At 44.6% G+C, this 16,414-nt stretch overlaps 1 protein-coding gene across 5 annotated transcripts in view; it reads left to right on the forward strand.

Annotated features, from left to right (window-relative positions):
- Positions 1-8,354, forward strand: part of LOC147030144 (limbic system-associated membrane protein-like) — a 355,488-nt gene extending 347,134 nt beyond the window's left edge. For 3 of the 5 annotated variants that reach the window (XM_085873878.1, XM_085873879.1, XM_085873876.1), the window contains one exon: positions 5,859-8,354. In XM_085873878.1, the coding sequence (XP_085730004.1) occupies positions 5,859-5,950 (92 nt within the window). In that variant the 3' untranslated portion in view covers positions 5,951-8,354. The remainder of the gene's footprint in view (positions 1-5,858) is intronic. The other 2 variants (XM_085873875.1, XM_085873877.1) reach the window with 1 other exon arrangement.
- The last annotated feature ends 8,060 nt before the right edge of the window (positions 8,355-16,414 follow it).

Consider the following 16,414-nt stretch of genomic DNA (forward strand, 5'->3'; position numbering starts at 1 on the left):
GACATTGCAGTGCAAAATGCCCTCTCCATAATGGACATAATTGTGCCAACTTGAGGAACCCCTAAATATCATGGAATTTTGTTCATTTTTGACCTATAAGTTCTTATGGGGTATTGGAACAAAGACAAAATCAGGGAGCAGCAAAAATCAAACTTTCATTTTTTTGGAACACCCATATATATATACATATATATATATATATATATATATATATATATATATATATATACATATATATATATATATATATATATATATATATATATATATATATATATATATATATTTATATAAATATACGTATATATATATATATATATATATATACAAGCCGGTAGGCGGACATGCGTAGTCGACTACCCAATAGAACCTGACATGATGGGCCCATTCGATGGGGAATGACCTGAGGATTAAGCACAAGAAAATTCACGATTCTAGCTTCAAGGCTTAATGCTGCAGATTGTTTTTTTCGTTAAAATACCCCCACATTTAGACGTTTTTCGGCCGTTGCTAGGCAACGGAGGGGTCCATAGCAACGGTTCTTTCTCACACATAACTAGGACATACCATGAACCTACCATACCAGTTTCATGTATATCTGACTCATAGTCTCTGAGATATAACAAACTTTGTATTTTTTATTGTTTTTGACCAGGGTTCATTCAAAGTCTATCTTCTCCGACAGTTTTCATAGGATCCGGCTGGAAATTTTTGACAATATGGCTGAATGTACTGCCCACAGTTGCTCATGGCCCGATTTTTGATTTTGGCAAAAAATTAATTTTTTGTGATTTTTCAAAATTTCAAAGTCCCGTTGCTGGGCAACTGTGGTGTCCATAGCAACGGTTTTCATTTGCACACAACTAAGTCATGGTATGAACCTACCAACCAAGTTTCATCGAAATCGCCATTGTATTAACGGAGCACTCGACCAAACAGAGGGACAGACAGACAAGCCGGTAGGAGGACATGGGTAGTCGACTACCCAATAGAACCTGATGCGATGGGCCCGTTCAATGGGGAATAACCTGAGGATTAAGCACAATAAAATCATGATTCTAACTTCAAGGGTTAATGCTGCAGATTGTTTTTTCGTTAAAATACCCCCACATTTAGAGGTTTTTCGGCCGTTGCTAGGCAACAGAGGGGTCCATAGCAACGGTTCTTTCTCACATATAACTAGGACATACCATGAACCTACCATACCAGTTTCATGTATATCTGACTCAGTCTCTGAGATATAACGAACTTCGTTTTTTTATTGTTTTCGACCAGGGTTCATTCAAAGTCTATCTTCTCCGACAGTTTTCATAGGATCCGGCTGGAAATTTTTGACAATATGGCTGAATGTATTGCCCACAGTCGCTTGTGGCCCGATTTTTGATTTTCGAAAAAATAAATTTTTTATGATTTTTCAAAAATTTCAAAGTCCCGTTGCTAGGCAACGGTGGTGTCCATAGCAACGGTTCTCATTTGCACACAACTAGGTCATGGTATGAACCTACCAACCAAGTTTCATCGAAATCGCCATTGTACTAACGGAGCACTGGACCGAACAGAGGGACAGACAGACAGACAGACAAACATATAGACGGAAAAAGTGATAATAAGGGTAGAACAAATTTCAAAAAAAAAATTTTCGACTGGATCGACTACCCAATATATATATATATATATATATATATATATATATATATATATATATATATATATATATATATATATATATATATATACACTCTCCACCATACAAAACCGAACACGTGATTGTTGTTGATGTGATTTATTTATGTGACATCATGGGATACAAATGAGGTGCAAACCTCGAACAGAGATAAATGCTGAAAATTACACATCCATGTGGTTGAGACATAATCACATAATGCTGCATTGTGGTGAATGTTTTCACAGAGGGATCCAACATGGAAGTAACAATCTCAATACCAGGTATGCCCACCCCTGGCAGCAATCGCTGCATTGCACCATCATCGCATTGACCATTTGAGCTCTCAAATCTGAGCCTTGGGAATGGCATTCCATGCCTGAATCAGCTCCTGTTCCAGCGCATCTCGGGTCTATGGCTGTGTTGGCAAGGTTAAAACATGACGATCAATGATACCCAGCGATGTTCAACTGGATTTAAATCTGGCAAGATGACAGGTCAACATGTCATGACGTTAATGTTGGCATTGACAAGAACATTCCTTGTTCAGATGGCCCTGTGAGAAGTAGCGTTATCACATATAAAGAATATTCCTGGTCCATGTTGTTGAAGAATCGGGAACACACATATTGAGTTGGTGTCAAAGGTTGGAGCACTACCACTCCACATCATGCACTTCCATGTTCAATTAAATGTGTGGCTTCCTGGACACAGACTGGGGCATGTCACACATTGTATCTTCTGTAGACCCATGCATGGCCATCATGCCTTTCAAGGAGAAACCTGGACTACTCAATGAACATAACACTTGCCCATTGCCTCTGTAGACATCATATGTGCCGATTTGACCACTGTAAGTGTGCTTGGATGTGTCATGGGTGCAAGTTCTGGATGTTGAACTGGAAGACAAGCATTAATCTGGACAGCATTATGAAGTCACCTCAAGACAGTGTTGACACTTGTCCTGCGAGGTCCAGGGAATGTGTTTGCAGTACTCTGGTCAGTTTGAAATTGATTGCGTATATGAGTTGTGTAACTATATCGGTCATGAATGGGAGTCATTATACTGGGACATCCACTTCGTGGCCTATCTCTTGTTGATCCAGTGGTTTGATAACATCTTCTGAGGTCATAAACAGTTCCTCTCCTCTTGTTAAAGAGCACTGCAACATGGCCAATGGAAGACCTTGCTTGAAGTTGTCCAATGATTTGATTCCTCTCATTTTCAGACAGAAGTGACATTGTAATGGATTGTCAAATAATATAATCAGTGTGTTTTTGCATGATCCACATGCTGGTGGCTTTTTCAAATTTGACTGAAGGGAAAGACTTTTTTCGAATTTGCTTAGAATGCCCCTTGTCACTTCGAGAAACCTAAGGGTGCATGAGTTGCATGTGCTGAACCATTATTGTATGAGGCAACTACGTTACGCGGAAACCTGCAATCAGGTGTTCTGCACATCCCTCGTACCAAAAAGGTCCTTGGAATGAACATTGGAACAGTCCTTCACATTGCATTATCATTTATATATGTTCAGGTCTTTTATGGCAGAGAGTGTATATATTTATATTGCAAGTCGGACAAGGACATTAGGAGACCGAAGAGCATTTTCACTTGATTTACATGCACGTGAGGAGACAATGGACAAATGAACCCAGCCATTGAATGCAATTTGAACCTAGAATCTCAGCATCATGAGGCAAGTGCTCAAATAGGACCACCAAACAGGCAAACCAACTTGCTTATTTATCAATATCAATAATTGCTTTACTCGTATTTTGAAGTGCAGCGGTGCTTTGTTGTCAGCCCAGGAGAGGTTGTGGCTGATGATGAAGCTTAGAGTTTTAAGAGACTGAACCTTTACCAGTGTACGACCATGGAAATCGGTATGTGGGTTCATTTCACAATCTTTACAGAGTGATGTGGTCAGACTGTGAGATTTGCCAGGATTAAAAGACATGCTGGAAAGACTTTTTCGAATTAGCTTCGAATGCCTCGTGTCACCTCTTACAAACCCAAGGATGCATGAGTTGCACGTGCCGAGCCATTTTTGGATACAGCAATTACGTTACGTGAAAACTTGCAATCAGGTGATCTGCACACCCATTCGTGTTGCATTTGGCATTTGTCAAAGATTAAAAGACATGTGGCATATAAGCAATTCCAGATCAGCAAAGAGTGACTGGGGAGATGGGAAGTCACCTGAAAAAAAGAAAGTATTTTTCAGAGCATTGAAGAGGTGGTGAAGATGTATGGAGAACAGGACGACATAGCTATTCTTCTCTTTCAATTTCACCCATTTCCCTGTACACTTGATAATTTTGATCCAAACATGGATATGTCATCAGAATAGACAAAGCAAGCAGGAATTATACAGTGCAACTACAAGAGAAAGCTGCCACCCAAAATTTGAAGCAAACATTGATGGAAGGTTCTCAGCCTTTGTATTCTATTGATAAAAATGTTTTTCATAATCAGCTACTTGCGTTTAACATTGTTGCTCCAAAATGTTATTTACTTCATCGGACACTACAATGATGACTCGATTGCATGAGATATCTGCATATGTCAAGGGCATATATGGCCTGGTTTGCGTAACCATAAAGCATTCTTAAGAAAAGATTTGAGGATTTACTTCAATATTTCCTCAAGTTTCACCTATAAGACATCCATAATTTGAGGATGATTGCATATTCAAGTATTCCTTAAATTTTTCCTTAATACCTTATTTACACTCGAGGGAGCACCCCCCCTCCCCCTCCCCGTCCTTAAACACCAACCTTTGAGTTTCCAAATGGTGCTCTTCATGGAAACCTTGATCTAAAACACGTACTAAAGAATAACAAGAATTATACAAAGGATCATTGATCCCCCAGGAGTCATCTCCGCAGCAATATATTTTAAATAATTTATTTATGAACTCCATCGAACTGGCAATCCCACTGATGGTATTTGGGCTTATGTAAAGGTGTGCAGGTACTGCAGGTGCACCTGAACGAGTTATTACTCTGTGCTGCTGGTGTAGTGGTACTTTAATGGTCCCAACATTTATCACTTCGTGTTCAGGTTATTAAGATACCAATTTAATTGATACTGATGGTGACCCCAGGAGAATAGATCAACTGCGTACATTATAAATAGATTGAAGGTGGCATGTTACCGGGCCCATAACTCGTCAATCCCACCTCGTATAGAGACGTGTGGGGCCTCGTTTGACTCGGGGGGGGGGGGAGACCGGGTCTGTCTTGTGGTCCCAGGTCTTACCCAAATCGAGGGATTCTTAACAATTATACACTATTTATAGTTTTGTGTTGTAATTAAACATAGAGGTACTTCAACAACACACATCATCCATCTATACAATGTATGGTCTCTCTTTTGCTTGAGAAATGCCTCCATTAGTGATTCGGTCGCTTCCTGAAGCCAGTTTATAGATCTCTTCAGCTCCTTCCTGCTTTCGGACTACAGTATCTCTATTCTGATTGTTTGCCGAGCACAGCAACGGCTTCGAAGGATTTCCCCAACCTAAAGGAAATCCTTTGCAAAGGAATCACAGTATACCTTTAGGGGAATCTTTCCTTCAGGATGAGGGAATTATATTCAATCGGGCCGTAGGCCTCATGAAAACATTTTTAAATGACCACGAGTCTCTACTTAAAATGTGTACTATAAAAACTACTCATTATTTTATTGGAGATGGAATGCCTATTATACACAGGACTTGGTGCTGAAAGACCATTACAGGAGAAATATGAAAGCGTTCCTCCATCAAACCAATTTTGCAGGAGATTATAAACGATGAGAGGTCAACAGAAGATATTTTGCAGAAAAGTGGGAAAATTTCGATATTTTTTCAAAACTAGGTAAATAATAAACTCGTCTTTTGATGGTCAGATAATGTGGATTAAAAATACAAATAGTCTTTTGTTACATTTGAAAATTGTCATGTTATAGAAAGTTTTGATTTGTTCTTGCAAGTGCAGAAAGATTCCCGTGTGTGTGTGTGTGTGTGTGTGTGTGTGTGTGTGTGTGTGTGTGTGTGTGTGTGTGTCTGTGTGTGTGTGTGTGTGTGTGTGTGTGTGTGTGTGTGTGTGTGTGTGTGTGTGTGTGTGTGTGTGTGTGTGTGTGTCTGTGTATTTCACCAGTGTTAATTGTCAATTCGAGAAACTGAACTGCATGTTTGATTTCCCGCAGGTGTGAACAAAGTGAGTTTGAACAAAGCTGCAACACCTCCAACTTCAGTTGTTTGGCTACTGCTTACTACTTCATTTATCCTCCTCATGTGATGGAGTGGCATGGAGAATCGCCTCACTTAACCAATACACCTGAGTCGTACCCAAACACGCATAGCCAACTGCACACCCCTCACCAACTCTCGATTGCAGATCTCAACCACACTCTTTGCCTCACTAAGTTAAGAACCGAGGAGACGTTTGTTATTTACACATCCAACATAAAGCTTCATCATGTATCCCTGAGGTTTTCCATTTCTCGTTACCTTGTCCTTTGCTCCCTTCCCCATTTGTCACTTATCCTGTTGTGACTAATCCTTTCCACAGTGAATTCATAAAGGTCTATGCACTGGGTTCACTAAGCAAGCAGGGCAACATGTAATGCAGCCATATATTGTACTATGCCTGGAATGAACAGGAGAGGGCAGAAAACTACCAATATCCTGAGAAATCCAGTGGGACAATCCCAGAAGAAGCTGCTGAGTGCTATCGCTGTAATCAGATGTGTCAGAGCCTGAGTAAATCTGGGACTTAGAGAGACAGAGAGAGAGAGTGTGTTCCACCAAGCACATTGGTTTTGCAGGATTGTTCTGGGAAACCTAGAGATCATACTTTGAGAACCAAGAGATATTTACAAAAGGAAAATGGCACATAATAAAATTCAATTGTGATGCAAATGAGAAACAGACTAAAAGAGCTAGGCTGGTGACCCCTAGGTCTTACCAGAAAGCTGGGGTGAGGCCAGGCTGGGGTGCAGACAATGATTACTGGTATAATAACTGGATCTACCTTGCAATAGCGAGAACCCCAACAGATTGGCTGGACCGCGTGTACTGTGGACATTAGTGGGTTTGCAAAGTGGAACTCAGTAAGCACTCTGACCTACAACTTTCTTCCAGGGAGGAATCTCAGATGGGGAAACTCTGCAAATATCAGCTGCTCTCTTCATTTCTTTCTTCCTTCCACTTGTTTGTTATTGGAAACATCTTGCTCAGAAATCGCTGGCTGTACCATATGCTAATCTGATGTAGTCATATCCAGTCTGACTCCACTATCTGATCTTCAATTCTGTCATCTGTCATGCTCTGTATATATATTTCCTCGAGTATGGTGGCTTGTGGAGGTCGCTCTCGATCTCTCTGCCTCATTCTTTCTCCATCTCTCTTTCTATGTCTATCTATCATTCTGTCTCTTTCTCTCTGTAGTATACCGAACGTGCAGTGGCAGTGGCTGGTGGTTGCTGATTGTTACTGGTTCTTGCAGATGGTTGCTCTGTGTGTTACTTTGCCGGAATGCCTTGTGACAGGCAGCATGTACGGCAAGCAGTCTCAACCTAACGTTAAAAAATAAATAATAAAAAACAAAAATCCAATTAAAAAAAGTTTATAATATAAGGACAGGTGCAGAGTGGGATGCACTGATGAGTCAGCTCAGTCTCAAAAGAGCTCTCTGGTACTCCCCCCCCCTCCTCTCTCTCCTCTCTCTCTCTCTCTCCCCTCCCCCCTCTCTCCTCCTCCCCTCTCCCCCCTCCCCCTCTCTCCTCCTCCCCTCTCTCCTCCTCCCCTCTCCCTCTTTCCAACCCTCTCTCTCCCCCCCTCGTCTCTCTCTCTCTCTCTCTCTCTCTCTCTCTCTCTCTCTCTCTCTCTCTCTCTCTCTCTCTCTCTCTCTCTCTCTCTCTCTCTCTCTCTCTCTCTCTCTCTCTGTCTCTCTCTCTCTCTCTCTCTCTCCCTCCCTCTCTCTCTTCCTTCCCCTCCCCCCTTCTCTTTCTCTCATAACTAATCTACAATCACTCAAACAACACTTGTTCCCATTCCCTTCCAAAGCTGAGGCTTTTTAAAAATGCTCTTTAAAAATTAATGTCCGTCTATGACTATTTTAATGGGAATAACAAATATGAATCTCGCTCCTGTTTGAGAAACAGCTCCGAGAGAACTTAACATTTTGTACATAATCTCACGTTTTATGGTGTCCATGGTTAAGCTACCATGCTGGATGGTATTTCGGCTAACGCGCCGGTATGCGGAATTCTGCTGTTTGTTTGTGTAGCGCACAGCTCCCGAGAATCTACACGATCACCCCCAACCCCAACCCCAACCCCATATGTGTTATGCAACTCTGGCAAACACTTAATTCAGCTCAATAACACCAGGATCTGGGTTTGCTAGGTAATTTGGGCTTAGCTCAATGCTTTGGGTTGTTACCTCAGTAAGCAGAAGTCCCGTTTCCAAGTCACGATGAGCATTTACCATAAAATGGACCGTTGGAACGTCCTCTACAAATTGTAGGCCTTCTACCCAGGGCTTACATCTCACCTCATGCCTGCTCTGAACCCCCCCCCCCCAATGCTCTCTCATCTCATGCTCGTCGGATCCCAGGATACTGCTTCTGTGGTGACATCATACACCCCATGTTCGGGTGAAAAACCCTCTCCTTGCAATAAAACCCTGAGCTGAGTTTACACTGCCGACGTCTGTGTGTCTGTCTATTATAGGTTGTTCTCAGGGTTGAACAGGTGTGATTATCAAGAAATATAATTCAGATATTCTAATTTGGACCAGATTTTGCTGACACCACTGCAAATAAAATAGGACTTTCCAGAATTAACTTCAATTAATCATTTTCTGCTCAATCGTCTCCTGGACTCATCTGATGGTTAATGTGGACACGTTGAACAACAAACATCTTCATTGAGGCGGAAAGCCCTGCGTTGAAATGGAAAAACAACACAGAAGAGTTCCATTCGGCCCATCAAGCCTGCGCAATCGTGCCAACATCGTAGTACCCTCCTCCACCACCCTCCAAAATCTCCACTATTTCCAGCTACGTGTCCAACTCAATTTTAAAACGATCCACTGACTCTAATGTCACTACTCTTGCAGGGCTGTCATACGTCACTGCTATTACTTGCATTCACCACTCTCTGAGTGAAAGACCCCTGCCTTATTTTAATCCTATCTCCCATTCTGGACCACAATACATAGGATATCACAAAAGATAGGACCTGCAACTGGCAGTGCTCATTCTGCTGCATATATTTTCTCGATACCCATCATTATCTAAAACAACTTGAGAAGATCCCCTCGCAATCGTCCCCTTCCTAGTGGAAGACGTTATATTGTTGAGGTTATATTGTTGTTATATTGTTGAGGTTATATTGTTGAGGATTCGGCGGCACGAACAGCACCGCCGTCTCCGGGGTTATAACGCCAGCTGGTTCGACACAGGTCTCGGGTCACGTGCCTCAGATCACGATGCCAACCTACACCTGGGCCTTGCCAGTTGGGGATATAGACCCCGGCTACAGACTGGGTTTGTCAGAGACCGAGCAAAGTCTGCCAGTCCGTAGCCCGTTTGGTTTTAAATTCAAATCGAGCGGATTGTTCCTCTGCACGGCACGAATAAACTCAAGGCGGCAACTTTCATATGGACCAGCCAGATTTATTGGGGACACATCGGGGAAACACAACACAAGCAAAACATTCACAAACGTTATAATTAATCTATAACCCGCTCTTAACTAGGGAGCTATGGCTATGGGTTTCGAAGGGGGCCCTAGCGAAATAAACCTTAGACAACATGCAGACAAGACACGGAGTACTTGGTAGTGCCTCATGGACGAGAGGAAAAGTGTCGAAGGCACGATTACGGCTCGTGAGAAGCCGATGTCAACGGATTCGAGCGCCCAAGCTCGGGCATGCAGCGTGGCAAGATGGCACTCGTACTCCTTTTCCCGGCACCACTCGCGCATGCCATGGCGCGTCCAGCCCCCGTAAGGTCGACGGCACAAGAGCGAAAGATCTATGGTGTATTCCAGTATACAAATCCAGGCCTGGCCTGTTCACCAGACTAGGCCAAATCGGGGTGTTGGGCTCCGCAGGCGGATCGATGGGATCACAAGACGCGTCGAGCCATGCAGTAAGTAAGGACGGTCAGAGGTTCCGTGACTCGACTCCGGATGAACCTGTCGATGACCTCCTCATAAAGTCGATCGCCGACTCCTCTCATGCAGTTCCTCTTGCCTTTCGGGGTGGGCCTTTCTCACGAAAGCAGATTGCAGACAGACCTCACCACTCATACAGCAGATCGCAGACTCGACACTAGCAGTTTCTCCTCATGAAGCAGAGAGCAGACCCCCAAAACCACTCCTAATACAGCAGATTGCGGACTCGACACTAGCAGTTTCTCTCGAAGCAGATCGCAGACTCGACACCAACAGCCAGTTCCTCTTGCCTTTCGGGGCGAGCCTCTCTCACGAAGCCGATCCCCGACCGACAAAGCAGCCAGTTTCTCATACACAGATCGCAGACTCGACACAAGCAGCTTCTCTCCTCATACAGCAGATCACAGACTCGACACTAGCCGTTCCCAGACTGACAAAGCAGCCAGTTCCTTTCGGGGCGGGCCTTTCTCTCGAAGCCGATCGCAGACTCGACACACTAGCAGTTTCTCCCTTGCCTTCTTGGGGCTCGCTCTTCTGGACCGCCTCTGGGGACCCGTGATTGGTCCATCGCTCAAGATTGCACCAGCCCTCCGCCAATGGGTTGCCGGCACGTCTTGACTGACTGTCAGAGCGCCAGGTGGGGGCGAGCTAGGAGGGGGGAAGGAAGAAGAAGCGCCTCTTGGCACACCACCACCGCATGAACACCGGACAGCCTGCCACATCCCCGACACACATGTAACGTCCAACTACCGAACGACCTGGCTAAACATGCATTTAAGGGGGGATCTGGGCTGATCCTATATTTAATAACCCACTATTAAAGGGCCCATTTCCACAACAATGTACCTGAAAGAAGCACATGTATGAGGGGCTTGTGATGTATTGCTATGTTGTGTCTTCGCATGCGTGGAGAGACCTGGTGTGCGATGGTCGGATTAAAAGCTTGTTGGACAATGGCGGCGTTCTGGTAACCCAAGCTTCTCTTTGCCTCTTGACACGCGTTTCGGTTCTGGGAGAACTGAACATCTGGCGATGAGGATAAACTATTTTGCCCTGGAGACTGACTTGTTCTCTCTTCCTGAAGTCATGGCCACATTTGGGACGATTGGAGAGTTTAAAGCCAAAGAGGAAGAGTGTTGTCTGTATGTGGAGCACATGTAGCACTATTTCGCAGCTCGCGACATTGAGTGTGGAGAAACAACGGTCAATAATGCTGAGTGTTTGTGGGGCGCCGACGTACAAGCTCATGTCAAGTTTGCTCACACCGAGGAAACTGGGAGACATCCCGTTTTCAGAGCTGGTTATCGTCGTTGAACAACACCAGAAACCGAGGTCGTCGGTGATTGTGCAGCGCCACAAACTGAACATCCGCAGTTAAGAAGGGGGTGAGTCCATTTTGAATGATGTTGCAGCCTTACATAAATTGGCTGTATGGTGTGAATATGGAGGAAATCGAGGAAATGCTACAGGATCGGTTAGTCTTTGGAGTAATGAACGATCACATCCAATGCAGATTGCCTACGGAAACAACGTTGGATTTCGACATGGCCCTGAATATGGCTTTGTCAATGAAATTGGCGGAAAATAACGCATTGGATTTCCATGAACATACCGGAGTGGTGAAGGATCAGGGAGCAGTAAACAAGATGATGAGTTTGAATGGCCGCCAGACCCCCACCCCTCCACCCGTGCTTTATCTTTTGAAGAGGGGTCCGCAGTAAAATGTGATCGCTGTGGACGGAGGGCTCATAATCAAACTAGCGAGTGTTCAGCGAGAAATGTGGACTGCTATAAATGTGGCAAAAAGGTTTGCAAGAGTCTGTTGTTCGAAACCCAAAACCCAAAGCATAACTCAGAGCAAGAACAGCTCTCCACAAGGAACGAGCAAAAGGTCTCAAAGCAAGACATATCAGTTGGAGGAAAACGAAGAGGACACGTACAGTCTTTTTCATCAATCGAGCAACCAAACAAAATCCAAACCACTGGTTGTGAGGTTCGAGGTACAAGGCAGCGAAGTACAGATGCAAATAGATACCAGGTCTTCAGTATCACTGATTAGCGATATTCCAGGAGAAGTGGAGGGCAGACGACCAAGTCAGACCATACTACACACATATACTGGTGAACCTGTGGATATTGTGGGAGAATGCGAAGTTGCTGTAAGGTCTCGCACACAGATGGCAGAGTTGACCTCTATGGTGCTGAGAGGTTCAGGGCCCAGTCTGCTGGGACAGGATTGGCTCTGGGAAATCCGGTTGAATTGGCAGGAGGTGAACAACCTCAATGCCAGTGATCAATTGAGGAAACTCCATTAAGACTATGGAGACCTTTTCGCATTGGAGCTGGGAAAACTGAAAGGAACGGAGGTTGAGCTAGATATTGACCCAAATGCAATTCCTAAGTTTGGGAAAGCTCGCCCGGTACCATTTTCGTTGAGAGGGAAGGAATATCAGGAGTTGGATCGGTTGCTAAAGGCTGGGATCATAGAACCTGTACAATTTTCTCATTAGGCGGCTCTGATCGTCCCGGTTATAAAAGGAGATGGCTCAGTTCGGATATGCGGAGACTACAAGGTTACAGTCAATCCGGCAGCTCACTCAGACACGAACCTCATTCCGCGCATTGATGAGTTGTTCACAAAACTATCTGGGGGGGACTCTTCACAAAGCTAGACTTGAGCCACTCCGACCAGCAGTTGGTTTTGTCAAAAACTTCACCTGAATTTGTCACAATAAACACACATCGGGGATTATTCAGACAACACACGCTCACTATTTGGCGTGCCAACGGCACCATCTGTGTTCCAACACGCAATGGAAAATTTGTTGGTGGGGATTCCAGGAGTCGTGGTCCACCTTGATGATTTGTTGGGAACGGGAGATTCCATTATTGCGATTACAACGACATGAATGCGTTTTTCTCACTGCTGAAGTCACATACCTCGGCCACGAGTTAACCGTGACCGGGATACAGCCGGCGGATGAGAAAGGTCAGGGTGATCACCGAGGCACCTGCACCAAAGAATGTAAAAGAACTGAAGTCCTTCTTAGGGTTACTGAACTACTATGGCAAGTTTTTTTTCCCAGATTTAGCATCTGGACTTGAGCCTCGACATCGCCTACTATGGAAGGAGGTGTAGTGACAATGGAAGAAGGATCAACAAGGAGCATTCCAAAGAGCAAAGTGCTTGCTGAAATCCACACACGTCCTGACTCATTACGATGATTGCAAGAAACTAGTGGTGTCACATGACACCAGTCCATAAGGTGTCAGAGCGATGCTAGCTCACATAATGCAAGATGGAACAGAGAGAACCGATCGGCTATGCTTCACACATGTTGAATAATGTAGAGCGCAGATACTCGCAGGTCGATCAGGAACGCTCGCACTAATTTTTGGAGTTAACAAATTCCACATTTATCTGTGTGGCCATGCCTTTCAAAGACATACAGACCACGAACCCTCGCTAGGGTTATTTCAGGAAGAGCGGGCTATTCCAACAATGGCATCACCTCGAGTTCAGCGTTGGGCATGAACCCTTTAAGCCTACGATTATCATATCGTATACAAACCTGGAATGGCCAATGCCAACGCGTTGAGCCATCTTCCACGTGCATTGACTGGGCCGGATGCTCCAATTCTGGGAGAAGTGTCTCTCTTGATGGACACGATGGAGAGTTCACCGATCACCCCTACGCGTGTATGGCTAATGACAGGCAGGGACTCTGTACTTTCACGCATTCGTGAGCACATCATCAGGGGTTGGCCAGGTACATTGCCACAGGAAGAGTTCAAACCATTCGCTAATCGTAGACAGGAACTGAGTGTTCATGTAGGTTGTTTGCTATGAGGAGCACGGGTGGTACGGCCACCTCAATGCCGGCATCAGATTGTTGACATGTTTCATGAGGGTCACCCAGGTATTGTAATGATGAAGGCTTTGGCACAAAGCTACATGTGGTGGCCACGAATGGATACTGACTTGGAGCAATGAGTTAAAGGATGTCATGAATGGCAGGCATACCAGAAATTTCCGTCCAAAGGCACCACATAATCAACCATGGTCGTAATGACACGTCGACTGTGTTGGTCCAATCGAAGAGAAGATGTTATTCATTCTGGTCGATGCATTCTCAAAGTGGATTGAAGTATATGTCACTTCGAAAATGACGAGTGAAGTCACGATTGACAAATTGCGAGAAGAGTTTGCTGCACAAGGCAACCTCAAGCTATTGTGTCAGACAATGGGCCATGTTTCACGAGTGAAGGATTTCCAAAGTTCATGAAAACGAACGGAGTTCGACATGTCAGGAGTGCGTTAAATGAGTGGTCCCTTGCACAGTCGCGTGTCGCGACTTCTCTTGAGTTAGCGCACAACACCGCAGTCCACAACGACGCAAACACCGGTAGAGATGCTCATGAACAGGAAACTCGGTACACGGACAAACACAGTTCTACCCAACATCAACACCATGGATGAGCATAAACAGCTGTCACAAAAAATTAGCTCATGATTGGTGGACAATTCAGGAGTTTGAAATTGGACAATACGTTTCAGTTCAAAAATCACATCTCGGGTGACAAGTGGCGACGCGGTGACATTGCCTAGCGAACGGGTCCTGTTTCAGGTACTGTGGAAGTGTCACCTGGAGGCGTGCAGCAGATGTGGAAGCGACATCTCGACCAGATCGGACACCGAGCTTCGATGTTGTCATCGAAAGTCATCAGCGATGTTGAGTTTTCAGCAGGAGTGGAGGAAGCTTGCGAACATCAGGGGAGTGACACACATACCGGAGGAGAGCGACCTTGTGGTGGATGACATTGAGGGCCCCAATGTCGACATTGTTCACGAGCTCGTCAGGAGGCGTGACCCACAAACAGATTGAAAAGGAAAACAACCAGATTGCGGTGACTGTAAAAATAATTGAAAGCCAAACATGTAATGTACAACGACTGAAGTATTCATTGCTCTCATTGACATCTTGTGTACGACATGAGGATGTAAGGCCACGGGCATTTCTGGAGGATTTAGGATTGTAATTGTTCTTGGGGGAGGGTTAAAAAGGGTGTAAATTGTCTGAGGAGGAGGAGGAGGATGTGTGTTGTATTGCAATGTTGCGTCTGCACATGTGTGGACAGGCCGAGTGTGCGATGGTCGGAATAAAAACTCGTTTCAAAATGGCGGCGTTCTGGTAATCTGGGTTTCTCTTTGCCTCTTGACACGTTTCGGTTCTGGGAGAACTGAACAGGTTATATACCTGAAAGTAGAACATGTACGAGGGGTGGTCAACTGGTTATACACCTGAAAGTAGAACATGTACGAGGGGTGGTCAACTGGTTATACACCTGAAAGTAGAACATGTACGAGGGGCGTTCAACAGGTTATACACCTGAAAGTAGAACATGTACGAGGGGCGTTCAACAGGTTATACACCTGAAAGTAGAACATGTACAAGGGGTGGTCAACAGGTTATACGCCTGAGAGTAGAACATGTACGAGGGGTGGTCAACTGGTTATATACCTGAGAGTAGAACATGTACGAGGGGTGGTCAACAGGTTATACACCTGAAAGTAGAACATGTACGAGGGGCGTTCAACAGGTTATACACCTGAAAGTAGAACATGTACGAGGGGCGTTCAACAGGTTATACACCTGAAAGTAGAACATGTACAAGGGGTGGTCAACTGGTTATACGCCTGAGAGTAGAACATGTACGAGGGGTGGTCAACTGGTTATATACCTGAAAGTAGAACATGTACGAAGGGTGGTCAACAGGTTATACACCTGAAAGTAGAACATCTACGAGGGGTGTTCAACAGGTTATACACCTGAATGTAGAACATGTACGAGGGGTGGTCAACAGGTTATACACCTGAAAGTAGAAGATGTACGAGAGGTGTTCAATAGGTTATACACCTGAAAGTAGAACATCTACGAGGGGTGTTCAACAGGTTATACACCTGATAGTAGAACATGTTCGTGGGGTGTGCAACAGGTTATACACCTGAAAGTAGAACATGTACGAGGGGTGTTCAACAGGTTATCCACCTGAAAGTAGAACATGTTCGTGGAGTGTGCAACAGGTTTTTCACCTGAAAGTAGAACATGTACGAGGGGTGTTCAACAGGTTATCCACCTTAAAGTAGAACATGTACGAGGGGTGTTCAACAGGTTAAAAATCTGAAAGTAGAACATGTACGAGGGGTGTTCAACAGGTTATACACCTGAAAGTAGAACATGTACGAGGGGTGTTCAACAGGTTATACACCTGAAAGTAGAACATGTACGAGGGGTGTTCAACAGGTTATACACCTGAAAGTAGAACATGTACGAGGGGTGGTCAACAGGTTATACACCTGAAAGTAGAACATGTACGAGGGGTGTTCAACAGGTTATACACCTGAAAGTAGAACATGTACGAGGGGTGTTCAACAGGTTATACACCTGATAGTAGAAGATGTACGAGGGGTGTTCAACAGGTTATACACCTGAAAGTAGAACATGTACGAGGGGTGTTCAACAGGTTATACACCTGAAAGTAGAACATGTACGAGGGGTGTTCAACAGGTTATACAC

Source organism: Eptatretus burgeri, chromosome 3, assembly GCF_056783735.1.
Source record: "Eptatretus burgeri isolate ZD-2024b chromosome 3, Ebu_testis_v1, whole genome shotgun sequence".
NCBI classification, from domain to species: domain Eukaryota; kingdom Metazoa; phylum Chordata; class Myxini; order Myxiniformes; family Myxinidae; genus Eptatretus; species Eptatretus burgeri.